The 25,467-nt window shown below is 36.1% G+C and overlaps 2 protein-coding genes and 1 pseudogene across 3 annotated transcripts; all 3 read left to right on the top strand.

Moving 5' to 3' along the window:
- The first annotated feature begins 1,019 nt into the window (after positions 1 to 1,019).
- On the top strand, positions 1,020 to 4,435 carry LOC108822728 (protein GRAVITROPIC IN THE LIGHT 1). 2 transcript variants are annotated; one of them, XM_018595881.2, is made up of 3 exons: positions 1,020 to 1,285; positions 1,723 to 1,838; positions 2,781 to 4,435. In XM_018595881.2, exon 3 carries the CDS (start codon positions 2,781 to 2,783, stop codon positions 4,110 to 4,112), a length of 1,332 nt encoding a protein of 443 aa, XP_018451383.2. In that variant the 5' UTR covers positions 1,020 to 1,285; positions 1,723 to 1,838; the 3' UTR covers positions 4,113 to 4,435. The 2 variants fall into 2 exon arrangements, with proteins under 2 accessions (XP_018451383.2, XP_018451385.2); XM_018595883.2 differs by lacking the exons at positions 1,020 to 1,285; positions 1,723 to 1,838 and adding an exon at positions 2,329 to 2,637.
- A 7,206-nt stretch (positions 4,436 to 11,641) lies between these two features.
- On the top strand, positions 11,642 to 12,646 carry LOC108819575 (putative F-box/kelch-repeat protein At3g17540; annotated as a pseudogene).
- Positions 12,647 to 18,115: 5,469 nt separating this feature from the next.
- LOC130494611 (putative F-box/kelch-repeat protein At3g17540) lies at positions 18,116 to 18,559 on the top strand. The gene has a single exon (XM_056993013.1). The coding sequence runs from the start codon at positions 18,116 to 18,118 to the stop codon at positions 18,557 to 18,559; it is 444 nt and encodes a 147-aa protein (XP_056848993.1).
- Positions 18,560 to 25,467: the final 6,908 nt, after the last annotated feature.

The raw sequence follows: 25,467 nt of genomic DNA on the forward strand, positions 1-25,467 counted from the left end.
GTTTAGTTTGGATGGATAGCTTGGGAAAGATTCAATTTATGGGGACACATACTTAAGACAGAGAGAGATTACTTTACATTTAGAATTGGAAGCAATGTGATGGAAAATAGAGAGTATGCTTCAACATTCGTCATGTCAGAGCTTCGAGACAGATTGTGAAGATCTGATAGCGATGATAAAGTGGCAATTGAGGATATGCTTCAACATTCATCATGTCAAAACTTCAGAACAGATTGTAAGGATCTTATAGCGATGATAAAAGAGCCGTATGCTTTTTGATATGGTTTCCAGACTTTAAGATATTATCGTGAACTTTGTTATATTAGGTTTTTATTATGGTGTGTTATTTAGGTTTAACTAATAAAGAAAACGTTTGCTGTTAAAAGAAAAACAAATATTAACCATTAGTTTTTGAGATAACTAACCTGATTATGATTAACAGTGTGGCACTTTTTAATATTTTTAATTTAAATATTCGTTATCTATAAAATGCAACAAATAATTAAAATAATATGATAATTTTGTAGAAAACTCTATATAATTATATTTCAGATTTTTAGTTATTTTATCAAATTTACTAATTTATAAATCTTCTTATTTTTTAAAATATGAAATTATATTAATCTGAACTAATATGAAATTTTGGTATAAAAATATTACATAAATAAAATTACCATATAATATATTGAAAACTGTATATATTTATATATTAAATCGATAATCATACTATAAATAAAATATATTTCAAATTATATAATTTTATTATTTATACCAAAAGAAAACTATCAACTCTATCTCAATTTTTGAATTCGATAAATATATTACTGCACAAAACCGAAAGCAAAGAAAAAAAATGGAAAAACAGTTTAACTGTTTTTTTTTTTTTTTGAAACAGTTAAACTGATTTCTTATATATGTAGTCCATTTACAAGCCCAGCAGCATATGATTTACAAATATTCCATTCAACAGTGTTTTCAATTTACCAAAAACACCCTTCGCATGTCTAGAGATCTCACGGTAAACGAGGTGTAAAATACCTCTTAATGTTAAGGGTATTTCGCAAATAGTTTGAAACTCCCAATGCTGCTGTCGCTTTGCTGAGCTAAAAACTTTGCTCTCTGTGGTTGCCCTTTTCCGTCATTTCATCTAAAAATCCTTTCATCTCCTCTCCCTCCTGACCGTTTCTCCTCAAGCTCTCATTAACATCTCTCTCTTTCCTTCTCTCTCTGTCTGTTGCTTGTAGTTTTTTCAAGTAGGCTAAAAAGAACAGAACAATCTTACCTGGTGAGTGTTTTATTTCAACTGTTGTTGTTAGCTTTCATGTGGGTTTCTGGTGAATGATTCGATTCCATTATTGCGTTTGTTCTTTTTTTTTTCTCGTTTTTATTTATTTAAAGCAATGGAAGGTTCATGTCGCTGGTCGTGGGCCTAATCCCCATTGTTGTTAGCTAATCACAATAATGCCCAACTTTTCCTTGCATTAATTGTTTTGTTGGTTCACTTGTATAAATAGTCGATTCTCAAAAAGGGTTTTAGGACTTTCTTCCTTTACAACGAAAATAAAAGTTCTGATTTTTTTTCTTTCTGAAAGCTAAAAGTTTTGATTTTTATTTCATCTTGTTTCTTTGAGTTTTCTCCTTTTTCTTCTAATCTGGGTTATAATTATTATTATTATTCTTGGGTTTGGTTTGTAACTTCGTTTGGATTGATTTTGTCTGCAGGGTTTAAACAGAGGTTGGTTTGTCAGATTCTCAAGTTTATTTCTTCAGATTGTTACTCTATATGATCAAGTGAGACCTTCAAGAATAAACAAAGACAAGTCTGGAACTTTAGCAAGGTACAACCTTTGACTTTATTGGTTTATTTGTATAATGAAACTTGCTTCTGAAATTTTCAAACTTTGAATTTTTGAATCTGAATCTCAGTGTTTCTCTGGTTTTTGTTGAAATATTCGGTCTCATTCTCACTCTTTAACACGCTTCTGCTTAAGGGTATATGTAGATGAGCTGAACTGTCTTAAGGGTTTGTTTGGTATAGTGACATAGGGTTTAGACCACTGCTGCTAGTGCGTTTTGAGTCTAGAAATATATAAATGAGACATAGGTTGTGGGTCTTGTACTGAATTTGTTTGGTCGGTTTGTCAGGCTTTGAGGTTGTCTTGTTGTTTCACATGGCTATCAAACATTTTGTTACCATTGTTTTAAAGGTTTGTACTGTTTTCCATTTAGTTTTTTTTTTGAGGCACTATAGCATAATATGATTGTACTGGTTTCACATTAAGGTTATTTTACATGGTAAACTCATATTTGCTCTCTTTTCAGAGAGTTGATCTATTCTGCATTAGTCATGTGTTTTTTGCAGAGATTATTTGGGTGCAATCTTTATTATTCTTTGTTTTGTAGCAGCACATTTTGACTAAATAACCCCACATAAATAAATTAAGGTAGAAAAAATAAAAGTAGGTTGGACCATGAAGTCTTCTCAATTCTTTGTTGAATATTTTTAAGCATGAACCATGAAGTTTTCACAACTCATGTTGAATATTTAAAAGCAGTATCCATTGTATTATATATATATGTTGGAGAATATTACATAAAGAAACCTTGTGGCCCTCCATTAACGCTCCTTGATTCAAAGTATTAAAGCTTATAGCTCTTTTTCTGTATGTATCAATCTATTCATCATCACATGTTCTCTCTCCTTTGCTTTTTAATTCCTTCTTGTCTTGTTTGCTACTGTGTTCTTGATACTTTCAAGCTTCTTTGTGATGAATCTGCAGATGGAGACTGTGAAACCAATGGCTGTTACTTCCAAGGGTAAATTCAGACGCACGTTTGCTAAAGTTCTTAACATCCATAAGCTAACTGATGTGAAGAAAACAAAGTTTGATTCCAAGAATACCAATCTGTCCGAGTCTTTCTACAAGCTTGAGGAAGAGTATGAGAGACGTCTATCCTTAGAAGCTCTTCTCGCGAAGCTGTTTGCTACTGTTTCTACAATCAAAGCTGGCTATGCGCAGCTACAGCACTCTCAGTCACCGTACGACGCAATAGGGATTCAGAAAGCAGACAACTTGGTGGTCTCCGAGCTGAAGACTTTGTCTGAGCTGAAACAATGCTTCTTGAAGAAACAGATGGATCCAAACCCCGAACGAACTCTTCTTCTCGCAGAGATTCAAGAGCTGAGGAGTCTACTGAAGACGTATGAGATCATGGGGAGGAAGCTTGAGTCTCAGCGTAAGCTTAAAGACTCAGAGATTCTGTTTCTTAGAGAGAAGCTCGAGGAAACGACAAAACAGAACAGGTTAACAGAGAAGAGACTTAACCAAAGCGGACAGCTTTGCAACCCTTTAGACAATCTTCACCTATCAGCGCTGAATCCAACCCACTTCGTTGCTTATCTCCACCACACAGTCAAATCCATCAGAGGGTTCGTCAAGCTAATGGTCCAACAGATGAAACTCGCGGGATGGGATCTTTCAATGGCTGCTAACTCGATCCAGCCCGGCGTGTTTTATTACAAGCAAGACCACAAGTGTTTCGCTTTCGAACACTTTGTCTCCAACGTAATGTTCGAAGCTTTCCATCTACCTCACTTCTCAACCGATTCAAGAAGATGCAAGAAACAGAGCAAAACAGAGAAACAGAGCAAAACAGAGAGGGAGACGTTCTTTGAGAGGTTTACAGAGCTCAGGTCGATGAAAGCTAGAGATTACTTAAACGCACGGTCCAAATCAAGATTCGCTAGGTTCTGCAGAAGCAAGTTCTTGCAGCTTATACATCCGAAGATGGATGAAGCTTTCTTTGGACATACGCATTTGAGAAACCAAGTCTCCTCTGCTTATGTGTTTCCAGAGACGAGCTTGTGCTCTAGGTTTCTTGAAATGGCGAAAAGGGTTTGGCTTCTGCATTGCTTGGCTTTGTCTTTTGAGCACGAAGCTGAGATCTTTCGAGTGCGCAGAGGTTGTAGATTCTCTGAAGTGTACATGAAGAGTGTTGCTGAGGAGGCGTTGGAGGAAACAGAGCAGCCACGTGTCGCGTTCACGGTGGTTCCGGGGTTTAGGATCGGGACCAGTTTGGTACAGTGTGAGGTTTATCTCTCGGGTTCGTGATAGCCGTCCGATCTAAGATGTGAAATCGGAGGGTGGTGAGTACTTGAGGATGTTTTGGTAATTTCGAAAGTTGTGGGGTTGATTTTTGGAGAATGGGAAGTAGTGTGGTGTTTTGCTAATGTTGGCTCTGGCTTTTTTGAGTTTTGTCGATATTGGTGCAGAGAAAATTAGAGGCATCTCTTAGCTGTTGTCCATTGAATATTTATCTCCCTTTTTCTATATAATATGTAAATATTTTATGATTTTCGATATGTACTAATAATATAGTTAGAGAAACTTATTATAAATAAATTCCAAGGAGCGTAATATTGGAACGATGAAAAGACTGAAATGCATTAATATTTGATTTGTTTGTTGCATACTGTATTTTTATTTTATTTATAGTACATAATCACATTTACAAAAGCATTGGATTCACCCAAGACTAAAAGAGTCACATCTCATCGAGAGCGGCGATGAAGGGTGCGATTAGGGTTTCATCCCAACTCTCCTTCCCTCAGATCTGACCGATCTAGCTCTCAGTCATTCAGCGGCTAGATCCCAAAGCTTAGCTGCCTTAGTTTCCCAACTACCGTTCAAAAACCGAAGAAGAAAACAAGAGCTAATCGATGAAGACTTGAGGTCCGGGTAGAAGCGCGTCAATAGATCTGCGGACTCCAACAAGGAGATCTGTGGTCCACTGACTTCATTAAGCCTGTGTGGCTTCCTAGGATTGTGTTGGCTCAGGATGAATCGTGGAAGGAAGAGAAAGGAGCCGTCTTTATTGGAGGAGCTAAGAGAGATGGAACTTCTAGATGAAGGCGAGATGGTGGATATTCCAGATCTGGAGATCGAGGATCTCATAGAAGAGAACACACTGAGTGTCATAGTCCGCTGCTTAAACCCCTACGCTCATAAAGTAGGAGGGCTTGTGAAGGCTCTACCCCCAATTTGGGGACTGGAAGATAGGGTTCGAGGAAGGGGTGTGGGAGAGCACAGAGCGCAGTTTATCTTCAGCTCAGAGAATGACCTCCAGCATGTGCTTACCAAGGGCCCCTGGTTTGTTAATGGATGGATAGTGTCTCTTGATCAGTGGAGCCCGAACCCGCCTCCGGAGTTCCTACAAAGGATACCGTTTTGGATTAGAATTAGAGGCCTTCCAATCCACATGCTGAAAAAGGAGATTGTGGAAAGCCTCATGGGTCCGCTGGGTAGGGTGGGTCCGATTGAACTTCATGCCAAAAACTCAAACTCTCTGGAATATGTGAGGGCTCAAGTAATGATCAACACGGAAGAGCCACTCCAGTTCAGAAGAACGGCTAGATTCAAGTCGGGCACAATCATCCCTACAGAGCTGGAGTACGAGAAGCTACTCAAAGTATGCTATACATGCAAGCGATTAACGCACGATCAGTCGAGATGCCCAATGCAAGTTGAGACAGCTCAGCTGAGGCACCGCGAGTCCATTGGCCAGAGTAAGGAAGAGAATCTGCGCAGAAAACTGGTGGAGAAAGAATCTAAAGCGAAGGAGGCACTGAATAAGAACGCCGAAAAAGGAGTAGTCTTTAAAAATGTCCCCACAGTAGGAAACCCAAGGGGTAGTCTCAGAGGTAGAAAGAATGTGCCCTCAGAGAGTAACAGAGAAGATAAGAGGAAAGGGAAACGGGTGGCCTCAACGCCTCAACTGGTGTGGAAGCAAAAGGGGGAGCGGGTTTCTTCTAGAACGACTCGCAGTACTGAGGAATCCATCGCAAATCAACCATCCTCCGCGGAGAGGAGCATTCAAAAACACAGGAAATCAACTTCGGAGGAAGCACCAGCGCCTGTTTCGGTTTTTGGTAGACTGGGAAGTGCAGAAGGGAGAAAAGACTTGGGGGGAAGCAGTGAGCGCAGATCAGTGAGAACTTCAAGTGATGATCTTAGAGTGCTCTTAAGCGGGGGCTCTCAAGAAGAAAGGATGGAGGGTAAATCGAGTAAAGGAAGCAGAAGTCCACCCACTGTTTTCGAGAGGCTAGGAAGCCAGGACTTCTCAACCCCTATTGCGACAGACATCATAAATTCCTCTGTGGCATCAAAAAGGCGCAGACAGAGTAGCAGCGGTGAGAGAAGATCCAAGCGCGCGAGAAGGAGTTCCCAGGAGAAGAAGAACGAGACCCCATCAGTTTTCCTCCGACTGAGTGGTTTAGTTCCAACTTCAGAAGCTGATGGTGAAGATGCTCTCGATCATTCTGCTCAAGTAGCAGCGGTTACACCTTTTCATTCTGCTCATATAGCAGCAAAAGTCCCAGGTCATTCTGTCCGACGGATAGCATTGGCAAGTGGATCCACTTTCAAAGAAGGGTTGATGGGTAATTCCAACCCTTCGAGGTCAATATGAGGATATTGAGCTGGAACTGTCAGGGGTTGGGGAATACCCCTACAGTTCGACATCTACAGGAAATACATGGTCAGTATTTTCCTGAGATAATATTCCTCAGTGAGACCAAAAGTGGTAGAAGATACATGGAGACGATAGTGGAGAAGCTGGGATTCAGAGACCTAGTTTCGGTTGATGCAAGAGGGAAGAGTGGAGGATTGGCAGTGTTATGGAAGAGCTCGTGTTCAGTTGAAGTTCTGCAAGCCAATAGTAGAATTATCGATCTAAAAGTGGAATGGCAAGACCATGTCTTCTTCCTAACGTGCGTCTACGGAGACCCGGTGAAAAGCAAGAGGAAGGAAGTCTGGGAGCGTATTGAGAGGATAGGAGCAATGCGGAAAGGCCCATGGGTGCTGACTGGAGATTTTAACGAGATGCTGGATCAATCCGAAAAACAAGGAGGCGCAGAAAGAGCAGATAAGGAGGGCGAAGACTTCAAGCAACTGATGATGAATTGGGGTCTTTGGGAGGTTAAGTATCAGGGTGATTTTTTGTCTTGGGCGGGGAGAAGAAACAATGTACTAGTTCAGTGCCGTTTGGATAGATCTTTAGCGAACCAGGAATGGTTAAATGTTTTCCCCCAAGCAACAACTTTCTATCTCAAAAGAATCTGCTCTGATCATAGTCCAATTCTCACCTCGCTGGATGGACATAAAATAAAAAACAGATCCTCCTTTAGGTATGATCACAGGTGTGTGAAGAGGGAGGGTTTTGTGGCAGTGGTGGAGCAAAGTTGGAAGAGTAATGGGAGTGGTCAAGTCGGTCTTATGAACAAAATTTCAGACTGTAGAAAAGCCATCTCATTATGGAAGCGCAAGGCGAAACCAAACTCTGCTGTAAGAATTCAGGAACTTCATTATAGAATTGATGAAGCTTCGAGACAAGAACAATTCAGATTAGAGGAGTTCCACAAGCTTAAACAGGAGCTTGAGGAGGAGTATTATAATGAAGAGTTGTTCTGGCTGGAGCAGAGTAGACTAATGTGGTTGCGATCAGGGGATAAAAATACTAAGTTTTTCCATGCCATCACTAAAAATAGAAGAGCCCAGAACAGAATAAAGAGTCTCATCGATGAGGAAGGGAAAAAATGGCTCGCGGATCCGGATCTAGGCAGAGTTGCTGAGCAGTATTTCAAGAAACTGTTTGCTTCAGAGGATGTTGGAGTGGAGCTAGAAGAGTGGACAGAGATACCCACAGTACTGTCTCAGGCGCAAAACGATGATCTGATGGCTCCAGTGACGAAAGATGAAGTGAAGCGAGCGGTTTTTGACATTAATCCTAGTAAATGTTCGGGTCCGGATGGGATGAATGGTCATTTTTTCCAGCAATTTTGGGAGACAGGAGGCGATGATATCACAACAATGGTACAGAAGTTCTTTGCGACAGGGGTTATGGAGGAAGGGATAAACAATACAAACATCTGTTTAATCCCGAAGGTGTTAACTGCAAAGAGAATGAGCGAGTACAGGCCCATTAGTCTATGCAATGTGGCGTACAAAATAGTCTCTAAACTGATGGCGAAGAGACTGAAAAGAGCTCTACCATCAGTTATCTCTGAAACGCAGGCGGCCTTTGTGGAAGGTAGACTGATCTCCGATAATATCCTAGTCGCACATGAACTACTCCACGCACTCTCATCGGATAATAAGTGCTCCTCGGAGTACATTGCTATTAAGACTGATATCTCCAAGGCTTACGACCGAGTGGAGTGGTCCTTTCTGGACAGAGCTATGAAGGCACTAGGTTTCTCGGAATCTTGGAGAGGTCTCATTATGAGCAGTGTCTCATCAGTAAGATACCAAGTGCTCATCAACGGAGAGCCACACGGTAACATAACACCATCTAGGGGATTGAGACAAGGGGACCCGTTGTCCCCTTATCTATTCTTCATCTGCACAGAGGTGCTCGTACAAATGTTGAAGCTAGCGGAGCAAAAGCGCAGAATCTCAGGTCTTCGAGTGGCGAGGAGAGCTCCACCAGTCTCCCATCTATTGTTCGCAGATGACAGCATGTTGTACTGCAAGGGGACGAATGATGAACTGAATCAGATGACACAGATACTCCACTGATACAGTCTTGCCTCAGGTCAACGAATCAATTACCAGAAGTCTAGTGTGTATTTTGGTAAAAATATACCGGCAAGTATGCGAGTGGAGATCAAAAAGACGTTGGGTATAGAGAACACAGGGGGAGAAGGGTTCTACCTGGGATTACCGGAAGCGTTCGGAGGTTCAAAGGTCTCTATTCTCAGCTACCTTAAGGAGAACTTACACAAGAAGATGTACGGGTGGCAAACGAAGTTCCTCTCACCGGCTGGGAAAGAAGTGCTCCTTAAAGCGGTAGCTATGGCGCTCCCAACCTACACGATGGCGTGTTTCTTGCTTCCCAAGACTCTATGCAAACAAATCATGGCGATCCTCTCTGATTTCTGGTGGAGAAACAGTAAAGAGTCTCGTGGAGTGCACTGGAAGAGTTGGGACAGTCTGTGTATCCCAAAGAGCTGTGGAGGTTTAGGTTTTAAGGACCTGGAAGCTTTTAACTTGGCACTGTTGGGGAAGCAACTTTGGAGATTGCTTACAAATAAGGAATCCTTGCTGACGAGAGTTTTCAGAAGCAGATATTTCAAAAATTCAGACCCGCTGAATGCATCCCTCGGATCCCGGCCATCATACGCATGGAGAAGTATTCATGCCGCTCAAAAACTGGTGAAGCAAGGAGCAAAAATGGTGATAGGTAATGGAAGAGCTACAAAAGTTTGGCAAGATCGATGGATTGGAAGTAAACCAGCACAGATGGTGTCTGCAATGCGCCGGGATGGAGGCGGGGCTCGGGCACAACTTACTGACAACATGTTGGTCAGTGAATTATTGTGTGCCAACAGTAGAGAATGGAATCAAGAGGCGCTGGAGAGTTTTTTCCCGGAGGTGATAAGGAGGAAAATACAAGCGGTTCATCCTGCGGGGAAGAACAGTGTAGATACATACTCTTGGGATTATACGAAGACCGGCCACTACACAGTGAAGTCAGCCTATTGGGTTCAGCGGAATGTGATTGAAGTTAATGAGAGCAACCCTGCTGTCTTGCAACCCAGTCTTGACGGGCTTTATCAACAAGTGTGGAACTCTTCTACAAGCCCGAAAGTTAAGCATTTCCTTTGGCGGTGTCTCAGCGGTAGCCTACCAGTGGCTGAAAATATGATGCGAAGACATATAGCGAAGGATAGAAGATGCAGTAGATGCGGTGCGGAATCAGAGTCAGTTAATCATCTCCTCTTTCAGTGCACATATGCTCGCCAAATTTGGGCGGTTGCGAATGTACACATCCCTCCCTCGGGTGAATGGTCTGATTCTCTGTACTCCAACCTTTTTTGGGTCTTAAATCTGAAAAAAGAGTATCCAAAAGAGGAGGTAGAGGAGGATCTTATACCATGGTTGTTGTGGAGATTGTGGAAGAACCGAAATGAATTAATCTTCAGGAGCAAGGATTACCAACCCACAGCAACAGTAGAGAAAGCAAGAGATGAGGCCAAGGAATGGAAGAGGAGAGAAGAGGTTAAAACTGAGGTGGTGAAAACGCCTGCAGCAAATGTACCGAAGAAGAGATGGATCCCGCCACAACCAGGATACCTAAAGTGCAACACAGATGGAACATGGCAACAGGAGACGGGAAGTGGGGGATAGGATGGATATTAAGAGATCACACTGGTCATATGCTGTGGGCAGGGGCAAGAAAGTTATCTGGAATAGGGTCTGTGCTGGAAATAGAGGCTGAAGCAATGCGTTGGGCTGTTCACACTATGGTGGGTTTTGGCTATAAGGGTGTGGTATTTGAATCTGATTCTCAGGTTCTTACCAAGATGCTGAACGGAGAAGAAGAGATATGGCCACGAGTGAGTCCCATCATCCAAGAAATCAGCAACTCTATTTCGGAAATAAGGGAGGGGAAAGTGGCTTACTACCCTCGAAGTGGTAACAAAGTTGCAGATAGAGTAGCGAAGGAGACTACCGCGTTTACGTCCTTTGTCCCTAAGTTGTACTCTATTGTGCCTATTTGGTTATTGTCTAGTATGGAGGCTGATCAATGTGTTGTATAACAATGATTTGGCTAATATAAAGTTGATGTTGAGTTAAAAAAAAAAAACAAAAGCATTGGATTCGTTCTCTATATGTAGTGCTAGTTTATGAACCATCCAGCATTATGTCTCCCTGTCTTGTGTTGTCACCACTCACATGCACATTCAAAATTCTCATCTGCTAAGATTTTTGGGATTTTGTTCATTTTTGGGTTTAATTTTTTAGTCTGTTAATTAATTATTACAAAATTAAGTATACACGAAGAAAAAATTGACGCTGTCCGGAAGATTTTTTTTGGGGGGGGGGTTCTTCTGTTCATTTTAATGTTCAGATAAATTATGCTACTAGTAACTAATTGTTGACGAAACTAAAAATTTGGACAAAGACGTCAAAATATTGTGGGTGGGATACCACAAAGACGGTGCTGCCATGAAAAGTTTCATTTGAAGAATAATATTTTTGTTATCTTATGATTTATATGTACTGTTATTGGTGTGCATTTATTATATATAGGTTTTTTTCAAATTGAGTCTGTTATATTTAATGAGAACGATGCTTCCCTATGACACGAAATCTAAAAGATGAATTGACCAAATATTGTGGTAGGGTTCGTATCTAGCCAAATGACTATACATAAATGTTTAGAAAATGGTTTTAATGTTTGTCGGAAAGTCCTCATCTACTTTTCCTTTAAACATTTCGGTGGGGATAAATATTGATTTTTTTTTTTGAGAAAAGCTATATATTGATTTTTGTTAACTTAACTTCTCTAAATATTGATATGATTTTCTTAATGTTAATATATGCTTATTTAGTAATTCAATTTTTTTACAAATTCGAAAGTGCATGCTGAAATTATTTCTAAAACTATCTCCCATGATTTGCTCTTGATTTTTTTTTTAATGGAGAACATGTTTGTTCCAATAATGTTCCAATAGTCATTTTTATTTTTACTTTAAATAAAAATAAATAAAATATTATATTTAATTAATTTTTATAAATCTTTTACTATAAAAATTTACAATATTTATCTATTTAGTTTGTGTTCTTAACAAGAACTAAAAATCTTGCCACTATTTTTAAAACTGAAATAAAATTATTGCCACTATATATTTCAAATCGCTAAAATCTTTGATAAATGTAAACTGGATGAATTCCATTAACTTTTGCTCTCGAGTGTGTTAGCTATTGAGTTTAATGGGCTACAACAAGTTACTTGGGTTTTTTTTTTTTTTCGACATCAGTTACTTGGAATTTAAACAACAGGTTTTGTTTCAAAAAAAAAAAAAACAACAGGTTTAAAATAAAATCAAGCCTAATTTATATACGAAGCAGACGACGAGAAAGGATAAATCAACGATGATGATGATAAGCGATCTTCCGAACGATTTGGAATCGGAGATACTCGTTAGGGTACCGGCGAAGTCCCTTTCCGAACTGAAAACGACTTGCAAACGATGGCACGCTCTGTTCAGAAGAACAAGAAGATGAGCAAACCCGCAAGAGAGTGGATGTTACTGAACAATGAGGAGGTCTATTCAATCGCCGGAGATCTCTATGAAATTTACAACAACAGCGGCGTAGTAGAACCAACTATCGAGTTCACCGGTAAACTTACAAGTCTAAAAACTTGGGAAGATATATATCACTGTGACGGTTTAATGTTATGCCAAACAAATTATAACAACCCTAGGCTCGTGGTTTGGAACCCATGTACTGGTCAAACGAAGAGCATCAAACCTAGAACTCGTTACCGTAGTTATGTTAATTATTCTTATGCTCTAGGACTAGGATACAGCACCACATGTTCTCGCCATAGCTACAAAATCATGAGGTCTTGTCGTGTTCTAAACGACAAGAGAGTCATGGTTGTTGAGTCTCAGATATATGAGCTTAGCTCTTATTCTTGGAAGGAGGTTGTTGTTGTTGAATCCTTCAGTCTTCAGGGCACCTCGGTGTTATCTGGATCCGTATCTTTGAAAGGAGATTGTTATTGGGTTGCTCCAAACAAAACAACCGGCTGTTTCTTGATGAAGTTTTTTTTTTTTTTTTTGAATGAATGTTAAATTTATTCATCAAAAAAGTCTTTATACAAACTAGTGCATAATGTTTACTTGAAAACCAAGCAAAGAAAGCCAAATCAAAAAAGAAAACCTATCTTAAAAACTACTCAACCTTCCAAATCCCCCTCAAACTTAACCATGAGACACAAGTCAAGCTTGGAAATGCTATGGGATTCTCCTCATTAAAACCCACATTAGAGAAAAACCAAGTTGGACAAAACTCTAATGGGGGAAAAAGAGTAAGAATCCCATAGCTAGGGGATAATAGACTCCTCCTCCAAATGATTAACCTTCTTCTGCAACTCCACAAAGCATAAGCAAACAACCAATTAAATTCTAGTTGAGAACCAAAACTGTAGCAAATCTCCCATTCCCTTAGCACCTTTCTTGCAGACCAAGCTAATTTTGTTCCTTATACCTTTCTCAATAACTTTGTTTAGAACAGAAATTGGCAACATCTTCTCCTCATGTTTGATTTGGTTCCTTTCTCTCCATAGTGCATACAAGACTGCTTGAAATGCATACCTGATACAGTAGAGGTTCTTCTTCTCTCTTTTCTTATCAGAAATAATGTGAATAATCTCTGACCAGACAGTAGTATACTCTTGCTTCAGGACGCCTTTGGCCACATACTCCCACACTTGAGCCGATATATCACATTCAAAGAATAAATGGTTTCGTGATTCAGGTGCATTTTTACACAACACACACTGCACATCACTCCCACGACTCCATTTCACCACTCTGTCCATCGTAGACATTCTGTCCAGAACAGAAAGCCAAGCCATAAAAGCATACTTTGGAGTGGCATACGAAAACCAAACCCCCCGAGCCCAATCGCAAGTAGACTTTTTATTTCTTAGCAAATCCCAAGTTTCTTTTGTTGAGAAACCCTGCTTATACCCCTTATCACATCTCCACAACTTTATATCTTCATTGTTCACTCCTCTGTTCTCTTTGATAAAGTTTATCTCCCTTTCAATATCATTTAGAACATCAACTCTGTGTCTTCTTCTCCTTCGAGGACGATTAACAGCATCAGCAACCGTAGCATTTCTATCTACACCCAAATCAATAATGCCTCTGGCACCCAATAGATCAAACAGGGCCCCCTTCTCTGACCAATTGTCAAACCAGAAAGAAACATTACATCCATTACCCACTTCAACCTTATAAAAAAACTTTGCCTCATCCCTCAGTTTGAGAATCTTATGCCACATCCACGAGCCTCTTTGCATCTTATCATTGACCTCCCAAAAACATTTCCCTTTGAGAAGATAATCTTTTATCCACTTGCCCCAAAGAGAATCTCCTGTTAGCATTCTCCAAATCAATTTCAGTCCATAGACTTTGTTTACTTCCTTCAGATTCCTGATCCCCAATCCACCCTCCATTTTAGGACTACATAAATCTCTCCAAGCTACCTTAGCATTTGTTGTTTTTAATGAAGGACCTGTCCATAAGAATGCCGAGCAGATTTGTTCCACTTCTTTAATGCAGCTGCAAGGCAATCTGAAAACTGAAGACCAAAAGTTCACTATGCTAGTGAGAACCGAGGTAATTAATTGAAGTCTACCTGCATAGGATAGGTAACGACAAGTCCAAGAGCTAATGTTGCTCCTGAGTTTCTCAAGCAGAGGAGCATAATTTTGCTTCTTCATTCTTTGCGTCATTAGTGGAAGCCCAAGATAACGAACAGGAAGTTCTCCATCAGCAAATTTGAAATTCGTCAGTATACTTCTTTTCTCAGCCTCCGAAACACCCCCCATATAGATAGTAGATTTCTCCACACTAATACTCAAACCAGACCACTGCTCAAACACTTCAAAAACAGACAAGGCACCTTGAACTGACTGCTTGGATCCCTCAACAAACACCATTAGGTCGTCAGCAAAACACAAGTGTGTGATCAAAAGCTTTTGACACCCTGGATGATATTTGAATCTCCCTCCACTACTGCACTATCCATTTTCCTCGAAAGGACATTCATACAAAGAACAAACAGATATGGTGAGATTGGGCAACCTTGTCTAAGCCCCCTAGAACTTTGAAAGTAGCCAGCTAGATCCCCATTTACCTGAACTGAGAAGGATGGGCTGGTAATGCACAGCTTAATCCAATGAATGAAGCGTAGAGGAAATCCTAAGGCACGTAAGCTCTTTAAAACAAACTCCCATTGAACTGAATCAAAGGCCTTGGAGATGTCTATTTTCATTACACATCTCGGGGTAATGGACTCCTTGTGATAGTCCTTTACAAGCTCAGAAGCCAATAACACGTTTTCCATGAGTAACCGACCCTTGACAAAAGCAGATTGAGTTTCACTAATGATTTGAGGAAGTAGGCGCTTTAATCTGTTTGCCACAATCTTCGAAACAACCTTATAAAGAACGTTGCAGCAAGCTATTGGTCTGTAGTCTCTCATCTCATAGGACTCCAGCTTCTTTGGTACCAATGCAAGGATCGTAGAGTTAACTCCTTTCGGTAGAAACCCGAATTTGAAAACAGATTGAACCGAAGTGATGAAATCATGAGATAGAACAGACCACGACGACTTGAAGAACTCAACAGGGAAACCATCAGGGCCTGGAGATTTGTTACTTGGCATTGCAAACAGAACTTTACGAATCTCTTCTGCTGTTACTTCTTCTTCCAAAAGTCGACAATCATCCTCGGAACAACGGAAGCTTAATAAACCTTGTAACTCAGCTTCATCAATATCTTGAAAATTCTCAGGGATACGATTAAGAAGTTCTGAGAAGAAGCTCTCAGCCTCAACCTTAATCTCTGAATGAGTTTTCACAATATTTCCGTTAGCACAACGAATTTCTCTGATCATATTCTGAGCTTGCCTAGATTTTATAGCCCTGTGAAAAGTCTTATTATTTTGGTCACCAATCTCTAACCAATGAAGCTTAGCTCTCTGCTTTAAAAAATCTTCCTCCAAACCAGCAATATGAACCCAATTACCATACGCTTCTGACTCTTCATGACTGGCTTCTTCACTAGGATTTGCTAATGTGATACGCTGCTTCTCACAGAGAATATCAAACGCCTCCTTTGCTCTTTTAGTTAGGTTCCCCAACTTTTCTTTACCCAACTCTCTTAGCAATGGCTTCAACCCCTTTAGCTTCTTTGAGAATCTGAACATTGCTGAAGTAGATTGAAAAAGAACCTCTGTTTCATCCCAGTATTTCTTCACCAATGGCAAAAAATTAGGGAGACTCCCCAGAGCATTCACATATTTAAACGGCCTTTTTATTTTTTCTACAGGAGGAAACAGCTGAACCTTGCATCTCATGTGGTCTGAACAACCCCCAGCATCAAAGATCGTATAAGCATTATTGAACCTGAGAAGAGCTTCATCATTGACCAAAACCCTGTCCAACTTCTTGCAAATGAGCCCTTCATCTCTTTTGTTGCACCAAGTGTACTTTGAACCTTGATATGCCATATCAGTCAGACGACACCGAAGCACCACTGTCTGAAAATCCCTCATGCCACTCGATATTCTACCACCACTTTCAAAGCTTGAGCTCTCATCGCCCTCCAAAATCTCATTAAAATCTCCTAAAACCATCCATGCTTTATCTTTAAACAGAGGAGACTCATTAAGGTGAATCATATCTGCCCACAACTCCTTTCTCTCTTCCACTTGGTTGCTCGCATAAACACAGGTACAAAGAAAACCTGCCTCATTTTCTATCTCCACCATAGCCGTTATCATCTGGCTCGTCTTATAAACAGGAGTAACACGAACTCTGTCTCTCCAAAGTAACCAAATTCTACCACCTTGACTGTCTTCGTAATTGGTTATAGAAGACCAATCTCCAAACTTATTTTCCAAAATCTTACCCGCCTTACTCTCTTTAACCCTTGTCTCCAAAATACAACCCCACTTGAAATCACTATTTTTTTAACCACTGTTTGACCACGAAATGCTTAGTCTCTTTGTTAAATCCGCGCACATTCCATGAAAAACACGCCATATGTTAGAGTTTGCGCCTAGAAGACCTTTTACTCTTAGGATTCGCACCCTGAGCTTTAGGCTTCTGAGCTTTCTTACCCCCCTTTAATCCACCTGACTTTTCTTTCTCCTTCGTCTGTTGATCAAGAATCTCATCTTCTATGTAATCACCCTCCCTGATATCCTGCTCCTCTTCCTCAACAATGTTTTCTTCTTCTGTTTCAAGTTGAGTTTCCTTTTGTATTTCACCTTCCTCCACATCTACTACACTTAACAAAGAGTACTTTGAAGCTGAAATCATCTCAACTTCCTCTCTATTAGGTGTTCTTGAAGATGCTCGACCCACTTTACCCGGTTTTGACCAGACATTCTCCTTTTCTTTGTCATTACTCTGAGCCACTTTAGTACCACTATTTTCCTTCTCTGACACTTCAACTTTATCATCTTTAGCCTTTATCTCACATCCTTCCTCCAAAACCTTAACAGGCGTATCCTCAACAGTATCACCCGCAGCAGCACACACCTCATCAGTATCACCCGCAGCAGCACAAACCTCAACAGTATCCACAACTTTATCTTGCTTCTTACCTTTCTTCTTAGCAGCACACACCTTTTCATTGTGCCCCCATTTCTCACACAGATTGCACCGAGCAGGGAGCCAAGGATAGTAAAACTCTGTAGTAAACTCTTTTCCTTCGATGACAAACTCAATCTCCTTAGGCAATGACTTGGAGATATCCACATTAACAAAGATCTTAGCTTTCTCAAAGTTTGAACAAGCTAAGGTTTCAGGGTGTAGATGCACTGGATAGCCGATTGTGCTAGTCATGAAACTCAACGCTTCCCACGAAAACATATGGAGGGGAACCTTTCACAAGTGAACCCACATCGGTATAGTTTCTTCCTCCTGCTTCTCTTCTTCTGTCTTAGGTGTCCATTTCTTAACAACCATGGGAATACCTGCAATATTCCACATCCCCCTTTTGATGACCTTCTCACGAGCTTTTTGATTTTTGATCTTGAATCGCATAGTGGTAGCGTTGACATCAAACACCTCAACCTTTGACGACTGATCTCCGTAACTCCAAATCTTGTTAACCACCATATGGACCTTCGCAATATGAGGCGCAATATCGAGAAATTTCCCGACGACAAAATCTTCCCAAAGCGGAGTAGCATCCGAGAAGATACCATCAGGTATCACCACCTTACTCCTCCCCTCAATCGATTCGATCTCCACATCGTATTTCTTCAAACTTCTCTTATCCTTCGCCACATCCACCCAGTTCGAAATCCCTTGTTTCTGATTCTCTTTTGATTCAATCGCAACCTTCACACCTTTATCGTTACCCTTTGGAACCTCTGTAATACTCTCCGACAGGCTAGGTGAGCCCGGCGGCGACGCCGTAACCATCGGAACCCTTCGACAAGAATCGCTCAAAATATCGCCTAAAATCGCCCTCAGCAAAACGCAGCGTTTTTTTATTCTTAATATTCTCTTCTTGATGAAGTTTGATTTCACGGCAGAGAGGTTTGCGCGTCTTCCCCTTCCGTTTCAGAGTGATGATGTTTCTGAAGATAACGTGCTTCTTTCAGCAGTCAGGGATGAAAAGCTCGCCGTGTCACGCGCTCTTGTCGGCTCAGATGTGGTGAGGATATGGATAACCAATAAGATTGACAAGGAGGCCAAAGACTTGTTGTCGTGGAGGACCGACTTCGTCTTGGAAGTGGATTGTGCTAAATATAACGTGACTATGGAAAACTTCTTGTTGGACGAGGAGAACAAAGTGGTAGTGTGTTGTGGCAAGTACAGCGAGGATGGACATGTGACCATGATCTACATTGTTGGAGGGGATATGTTTAAGCAAGTTTATTTATATAGATGTTCTTATCCTTATAACTGGCCTCTTCTCATCACTTATGTTCCAAGCTTGGTTCGCATTCCATAAAGAGGCAAAAGAAACGGAGGGTAGCCCTTAAGTGAATTACTCTTTCCTTTTTCTTTTTCTGTCTGGTTTGTTTCTGTTTAAGCCATACTTGAATTTTGATTTTTCTTGTGCCTCGTCTTTTGCTTGTGTGTGTATTGGATCCTTTTGTTCAAATACATTGTTCTTGCTTGTAGTCACTTTCCACAACTCTTTGATCTTGGAGAGAATATCATCGTCATGTTAGAGTAAAGAAAGACAAATATAAAACCAGATTCGGTTCGTATCTTAATGTTGTCCTAAACTAATGTCAATGCGTAAACCAAACCGTATCAAGTAAGCATTATATAAAGAGCTAAAATGATAATAATATCTCTCTAGTTTTATGTATTAGAAGCAGAGTTCCCTTTCCACCTTCCATTGCTCGAACTCTGTTGAGCTTAACAGGAAAGAGCTAGCGTTTTTATTATGACCACCACCTCCGAATCTCTGTGAAACCACTGTTGTGTCTTCTTTTGCAACGCTCCTCAAGCTTATCTTCAGTTTGGTCTCATCCTCAAGCTCAGGGACTCTGTAAACAACAGCTCCAATACCTCGGAGTTTCAGATTCTTGCTCTGCAATCTCGTCTGCATTTACAGCCAAACACCGACCAAACTCTTCATCGCCTCCAAGAACAATCTCATCGGACTCTCTTTTCCTCTGTTGATCAGTGTCTCATGATCCAAAGAGAGTAGCTGCTGAAACAGTGTACTGTTCTGATTGAGTTTTTTTGTGCTAAAAAAAGGGGTAACTATCTCATTCAATTATATTTTTCAAAAGATATCTATCTTATTAAAACAGAAGTACACATATAGAAATACCTTTAATTTTCAAATTTAATTACACTTCCATGCCACTGATAATTAAATTGAGTTTCCTATTTAAATACTTGTCTTTTTCAGTTAGATTAATGTGTTTCTTTTTCTTTCATATTTTAATGATTGTCCTTTTCAGTTAAATTAATGTGTTTTTTTTTTCTTTCATATTTTAATGTTTGTCTTTTTAGTTAGATTAAAGTATTTTTTTTTATTTTTCAACAATTAATGATATTTTAAAGTTGTCTTTTTGTCAATTTAAAGTTGTCTAAACTATTTAAAAAATAAAAAATAGTCAAAAGTAAACATATAAAGTAGATAAACAATAATCAAACACCAAAAATATTTAAAATATATATTTATTCTTCATCCAAATATTGAAGTTCAACCTGTTTTTTAATTTTTAATTTAGGTATTTTGGCTTACATTACTCAAATTTATATGTTTTGAGAAATTTAAAGTATATATAAATTTTGAAAATTTTAAAATAATTCAAACGGGTTATCTGTATCCGAACCGAACCCGCAAATACTCGAATCAAACTGAAACCAAAATTTATAAATATTTGAATGTTGCTGAAATCTTTAAACTCGAGAATCTCAAACTCAATAGATTTTAGACCTAACAGTGAGTATCCAAATACACATTCCTAACGTAGTCAATGTAAAATGATCAAGTATTACAAATACATCATTTAGTATAAATAAATAAAAACTAAAATTGAAAATTAATACCCGTGCGGTTGCACGGATCAAGATCTAGTCTATATTATTAAAATAGAAGTACACTTTGAAAATGCCCTTAAGTTTTTGAAGTTATTTACATTAGAATGCCACTGTAGTAATAAATTAACTTCCCTTAATTATAGTTGTCTCAATATACTTCGTTTCATATTAAATATTTTTAATATTTATTGGTATAAATTATAAATAAAAAATCACAAATCATAATCAATTTATATAACATATAAATAAAATATAAAATAATTTATTCATATATTATTAGTATAATGGTTTCATAATAAGTCTAATTAGTTATACATGTTGGATTTGTTTATATGGTACACTGTGATATAATGGACGATCAAAATCACAAAATATAATTATTCAACGTAATAAATAAAATTGTTATATATATGTGTGTATGTATATTATACCATTAGTAAAAATAAAAATTTAAAATGAAAACAAATATTTATACGGTCACTGATCAAGCTCTACAAATAAACAACAACAGTGCTAAATTATTTTTCTTTAACAAATTTATTTTGATAGAAATTATAGTCCCAAATATATTTGTATATTTTATGTATTTATAAATTTATTTATTTAGGATGCTAAGATTTTGGAATTGGGAAAAAAATATGACCTATCTCTATATTATTTTAATTAAAAAATTAAATTTTATATCAGAATATTATATTAAGATTTTAATTTTATTATAACTGTAAAAATTAATTTTCAATCTGGGTTCATGTGTAATAGTACAAATTCATCATTTAATATAAACAAAAAACTAAAAATAGAAAATAAATACCCGCCCGGTCGGATGGGTCAAGATCTAGTGACTCATTAAAATAATTAATCAAGAATTAAAAATTAAAATTATGATTGATAAATTTGGCTAAATTGGTACCATTTCTTAGATTTTCATATCAAATTACACATTTACAAACCTAAAAACGACTTGAACACAATGTAACTAACAAAGCTAAATTTCTGTTATTTATCTATCTATACTTTTATTTGTGAAGTAAATTTTCGCATTCGAGCATTCAAGTTAAAAGTTATAGTGGTTAATATTGTTTATACTATTAATGGATAATTAAATTTACTTACTGGATTATATTAGTAATTTAAATCTAATGTAATATAATAAAAACTACTCAAATAAAAACGAATTTAAGATGTATTAAATCAGATAATTCATTAAAACTAACATAATAAAAAGTCTATTTTAAAGACCATAAAAGAAAATTCCTATACATATTGTGTTATTACCCAAAAATAACAGTTATTATTATTTTATGTTAAACAGCAGTTCCTCTAATAATAATAAGGTATAAATAGTACTTTTAAGATTTAACCATTTCAAGACTCATTAATTATTTATTAATAATTATTATTTATATTAGCTTACAATTTATTAAATTAACAATTAAAATAAATTAAAGTTGAAATAACAAATGATTAAATCAACAAAACCATAATGCGGATATGAATTATCTCAAATCCTTAAAAATAGTTTAATTTAAAATAGATAAAAATTTAAATCATAAAAACTAAATTTAATAAAATATAGAAAAGTTTAAAACACACAAAAATGAGTTTTATCAATACATGAAAGATTAAAAATATAAAATATATTATTTAAATTAAAATATTGAAAATAAATCAGTGTGAAATAAGTTTAAAATGGACTAACTAAACAAAATCATAATACGGGTCTGAATTATTTAGAGTCTCCAAAAATTTAGTACTATTTAAAATACAAATATAATTCATATAAATACATTTAAGATAAACTAGATTTTGATCCGCGCTTCGAAAGCACGGATTTTTTTTTCAATTATAGACAAATTTTGATATGAGTTAATATTTTAGGATTGTTGTATATTACTATGTTACAAAATCGTATTTTAACGAAAAAGGAGAATTTATTTAAAATTATATAATTTATGAATTAATTTATTTCAGATTTTGTATGTACATTTTATATAACTCTCACTTTTAAGTTTAGGTATTTACTCGAATCTAAAGAAAAAACAAACTCGGATCCGGGTCCAGCTGATTTTGTTGGACCAGCTGATTTTGGTTCGATACAGACCTATCTAGACCCGATCAGATATCCAAAGTATATAAAAATATTTTATACATATTAGGTATATTTGGGTATTTCAGATATGTTTTCGGCATTACGTATATTATTTTTTGTTTTGGGTTTGAGTTAAAGTTATACTTTCAGCTTTCAGTTAAAACTAAAAAGAATTTAAAAATATATTGCGCGTGTTCAGATAAAATTTTGGATATATTTCGGTTCCTCGGGTTATATTTAAGTATTTTAGATTTTTGGGTATTTGAATATATTTTGGCTTTTTGTTTGGTTTCCAGATATTTTTCATGTTTCAAATCATTTTTCAGCTTTTCAGATATTTCTAATTTTTTTAAATCTCAAATATCTTAATCGACCTAGACATGCTATATACTCAAATATTACATGTATTCTATCCGGACATGAAAGAAACCGACCTAAAGCCAAATTCAAAAATTTCAAATATCTATTTGGGTCTAAATATTTAGGACCTTAAATACCCATATAAAAAGGAACCGATCTGAATACCTGAATACCCAGACCTACTCTCTCATTATATTTTATGTATCTTTCATAAGTATTACATTTGTTAAATTGTTATGGCTTAATATTTACTTTCAAAAAATAGCCTAATAAATAGAATAGATTTGTGGGGATTTTAATAATTTTTAAATATATCTTAAATATTTTTTTATTATAATACCTTTTACAGAAAATTAGTTGATGTAATATATATAATTTTTTGTTAATATATGATTTGCAAAAATATTTTTGTAAAATTTGATTTTGTAAATATTTGAAATTATATAATGTAAGATGACATGATCCAATATGTTTAATGATATATGCTAACTCATTTTAATAATTAATATCTAAATACTGTAGATGATGATCATAAAATATAGTGTATAACCAGTACCGGACTAACCTTTGATACCGTCCCAATCAAAATTTAGAACTATGCCCTTACACAGATTTTATTAATACCGCAAAACAGTGAAAATAACATAACCTACAATTTGTTTATAAAAACAGTGATATTATTTACACTTATTGTTAGAAATATAATTTTACTTACACTTTTTCTACAAAAATCATCTAATTAGAATCATATAGTCAAAGTCTTTAAACCATAACCATTTCAATTGATAGTACAACTAATTCATTTAATTTTCTGGTTATATGGAAGACCGCAAATAGATCTTTATTAGCGTCAGTTTCCAAAAATTTCTCTCACTGTATCGACTACACCGAAATGGTTAACAATATGCGACAAAAAAATTATGTGTTTCGAACTTTTTTAGACATTAATTATCGAAGAATCTTTAATTTCTTAAACAAATCATCACCAGTTATATATAAAAGCGTAAAATTTCTTAAAGAAACTTTCAAATTCAGACATGATGCCCTCAAAATATTTCCGTTTTGCATCTGTTAACTTTTCTAAAATTAAAGAAAAATCCAAAAATCCAAAAAAAATTATAGATACAACTTAAAAAATTTCAAAAAAATATGTTCCACTAATTTAGATGCCCTAATCCGTCGCTTGGGTGACTTGCCCTCTGGGCCGATCTTGTGTATAACATTAAAAAGTAAAAAATTGGTCTTGTGTATAACATTAAAAAGTAAAAAATTGAACCATGTTTTTAATCGTACTTGGTCAAGATTAACCGAGGGAATCAAATTAATTGTACTTGTTAATGTGGTCCACTTGTTCTATTCTTCATCGAGATTATGAGAATGATAAATGTTAATGTGTAGGGCATTAAGCAATGAGACACGAGTGCTAATATGGATTGCATAAATGTGAATGCACATGAGGGAGTGAGTTCCCATAATTTGATTCCCCCATTTTACGGTAACAAATATTAATTGATACTATTGTTATCCCCTATATATTAAAAGAAAACATTTGAAAATTGTAACCTCAATTTTGTAATAATTAAAAAGACTACAATGTTTAGGTGTCAATCAATTAGGTAGTCAATTACATTCAATTGAAAAATACATAGGTCTATATTCGATTTTTATATGTTGCTAGATACATTCGTTGATTAAACTATATGATATGATGATATGATATGATATTTACGATAGAAGCATTTATAATTGTTCCGCTAGATATAGTTACCATTTTTTTTCTTTCCTTAAATAAAACCAACGAAATTATCATAAATGACTAATATATATATGACAATTAATGTTTCTAATAATAAAGATAAGATAACAATTTATATCTCCTCCATCATTTTTTTAGTTTTATATTATTAAAACAAATTAAACAATCGAATTAGCTATAAAATTAAAATTTAGATTTTTTCATATATGTTATATTTTGAATTTTAAAAAATAAATTAAATGATTAAAACTATTAAAATTATTATGTTAAAAATTAATGATCAATGGTTTAACACTTCTATTATAAAAAGATACACATGATTTTAAAAACATGAGTAAAAATATCATTTAATAATAAAACAAATATATATATATAGATTAAACTATATACCATATAAGATTACATCAATATTTTAATTTCAAAATTTTCAATGAATTTTCAAGAACATTTTATAAACTTATTAAATTTTTCACATTGAAAATTTTGTTATCAATGATTTAAATATTTTGTTATAAAATGATATGAATGATCATAGAACCGTATGATTATGAAGTTTTATTTAATAAATAACAATATAAAATATAATATATAAAATATACTATTCTTAGAAAAGTAGGTTGGTCTATTTTAACTTATATTACACTTTTTATTAAACTAACTATCGAATTGATAAATAATGTACAAAAAACAATCTCGCACTTTCCTTAAATAAAGTTATGAAATTACCTAATATAATTAACATATATATGAAAAGTAAATTATTATGAATAATGAATATTTGATAACAATTTTTGTATCTTAGTTCTTTTATTGTTTTATATTATTAAAAGATATCAAACAATCACATTAACTATATAATAAAAACATTTAATTTTTCTTATATGTTATATTTTGAATTTTTCAAATTTTTTTATAAATTATTAGAAATTTGAACATCTCACTATGAAAATTTTGTGATCAATAGCTTAATTTATTTTGTTATAATAAGATACAAATAATCATAAAATTGTATTAATATGAATTTTTATTTAATAAATATTTAAATTAAATAATATATATATATATACTAACGATTTAAAGCAACAAAATTGGCTGCATCAATTTTAGTCGTTCAGTTGAACCTTTCAAAACTATGTGGAAGACTAAA

Source organism: Raphanus sativus, chromosome 8 (assembly GCF_000801105.2).
Source record: "Raphanus sativus cultivar WK10039 chromosome 8, ASM80110v3, whole genome shotgun sequence".
Taxonomy (NCBI): domain Eukaryota; kingdom Viridiplantae; phylum Streptophyta; class Magnoliopsida; order Brassicales; family Brassicaceae; genus Raphanus; species Raphanus sativus.

Excerpts from the sequence above, each read along its gene's own strand:
- LOC108822728 (XM_018595881.2), top strand. The coding sequence starts at position 2,781 with ATGGAGACTGTGAAACCAATGGCTGTTACTTCCAAGGGTAAATTCAGA.
- LOC130494611 (XM_056993013.1), top strand. The coding sequence starts at position 18,116 with ATGAAGTTTGATTTCACGGCAGAGAGGTTTGCGCGTCTTCCCCTTCCG.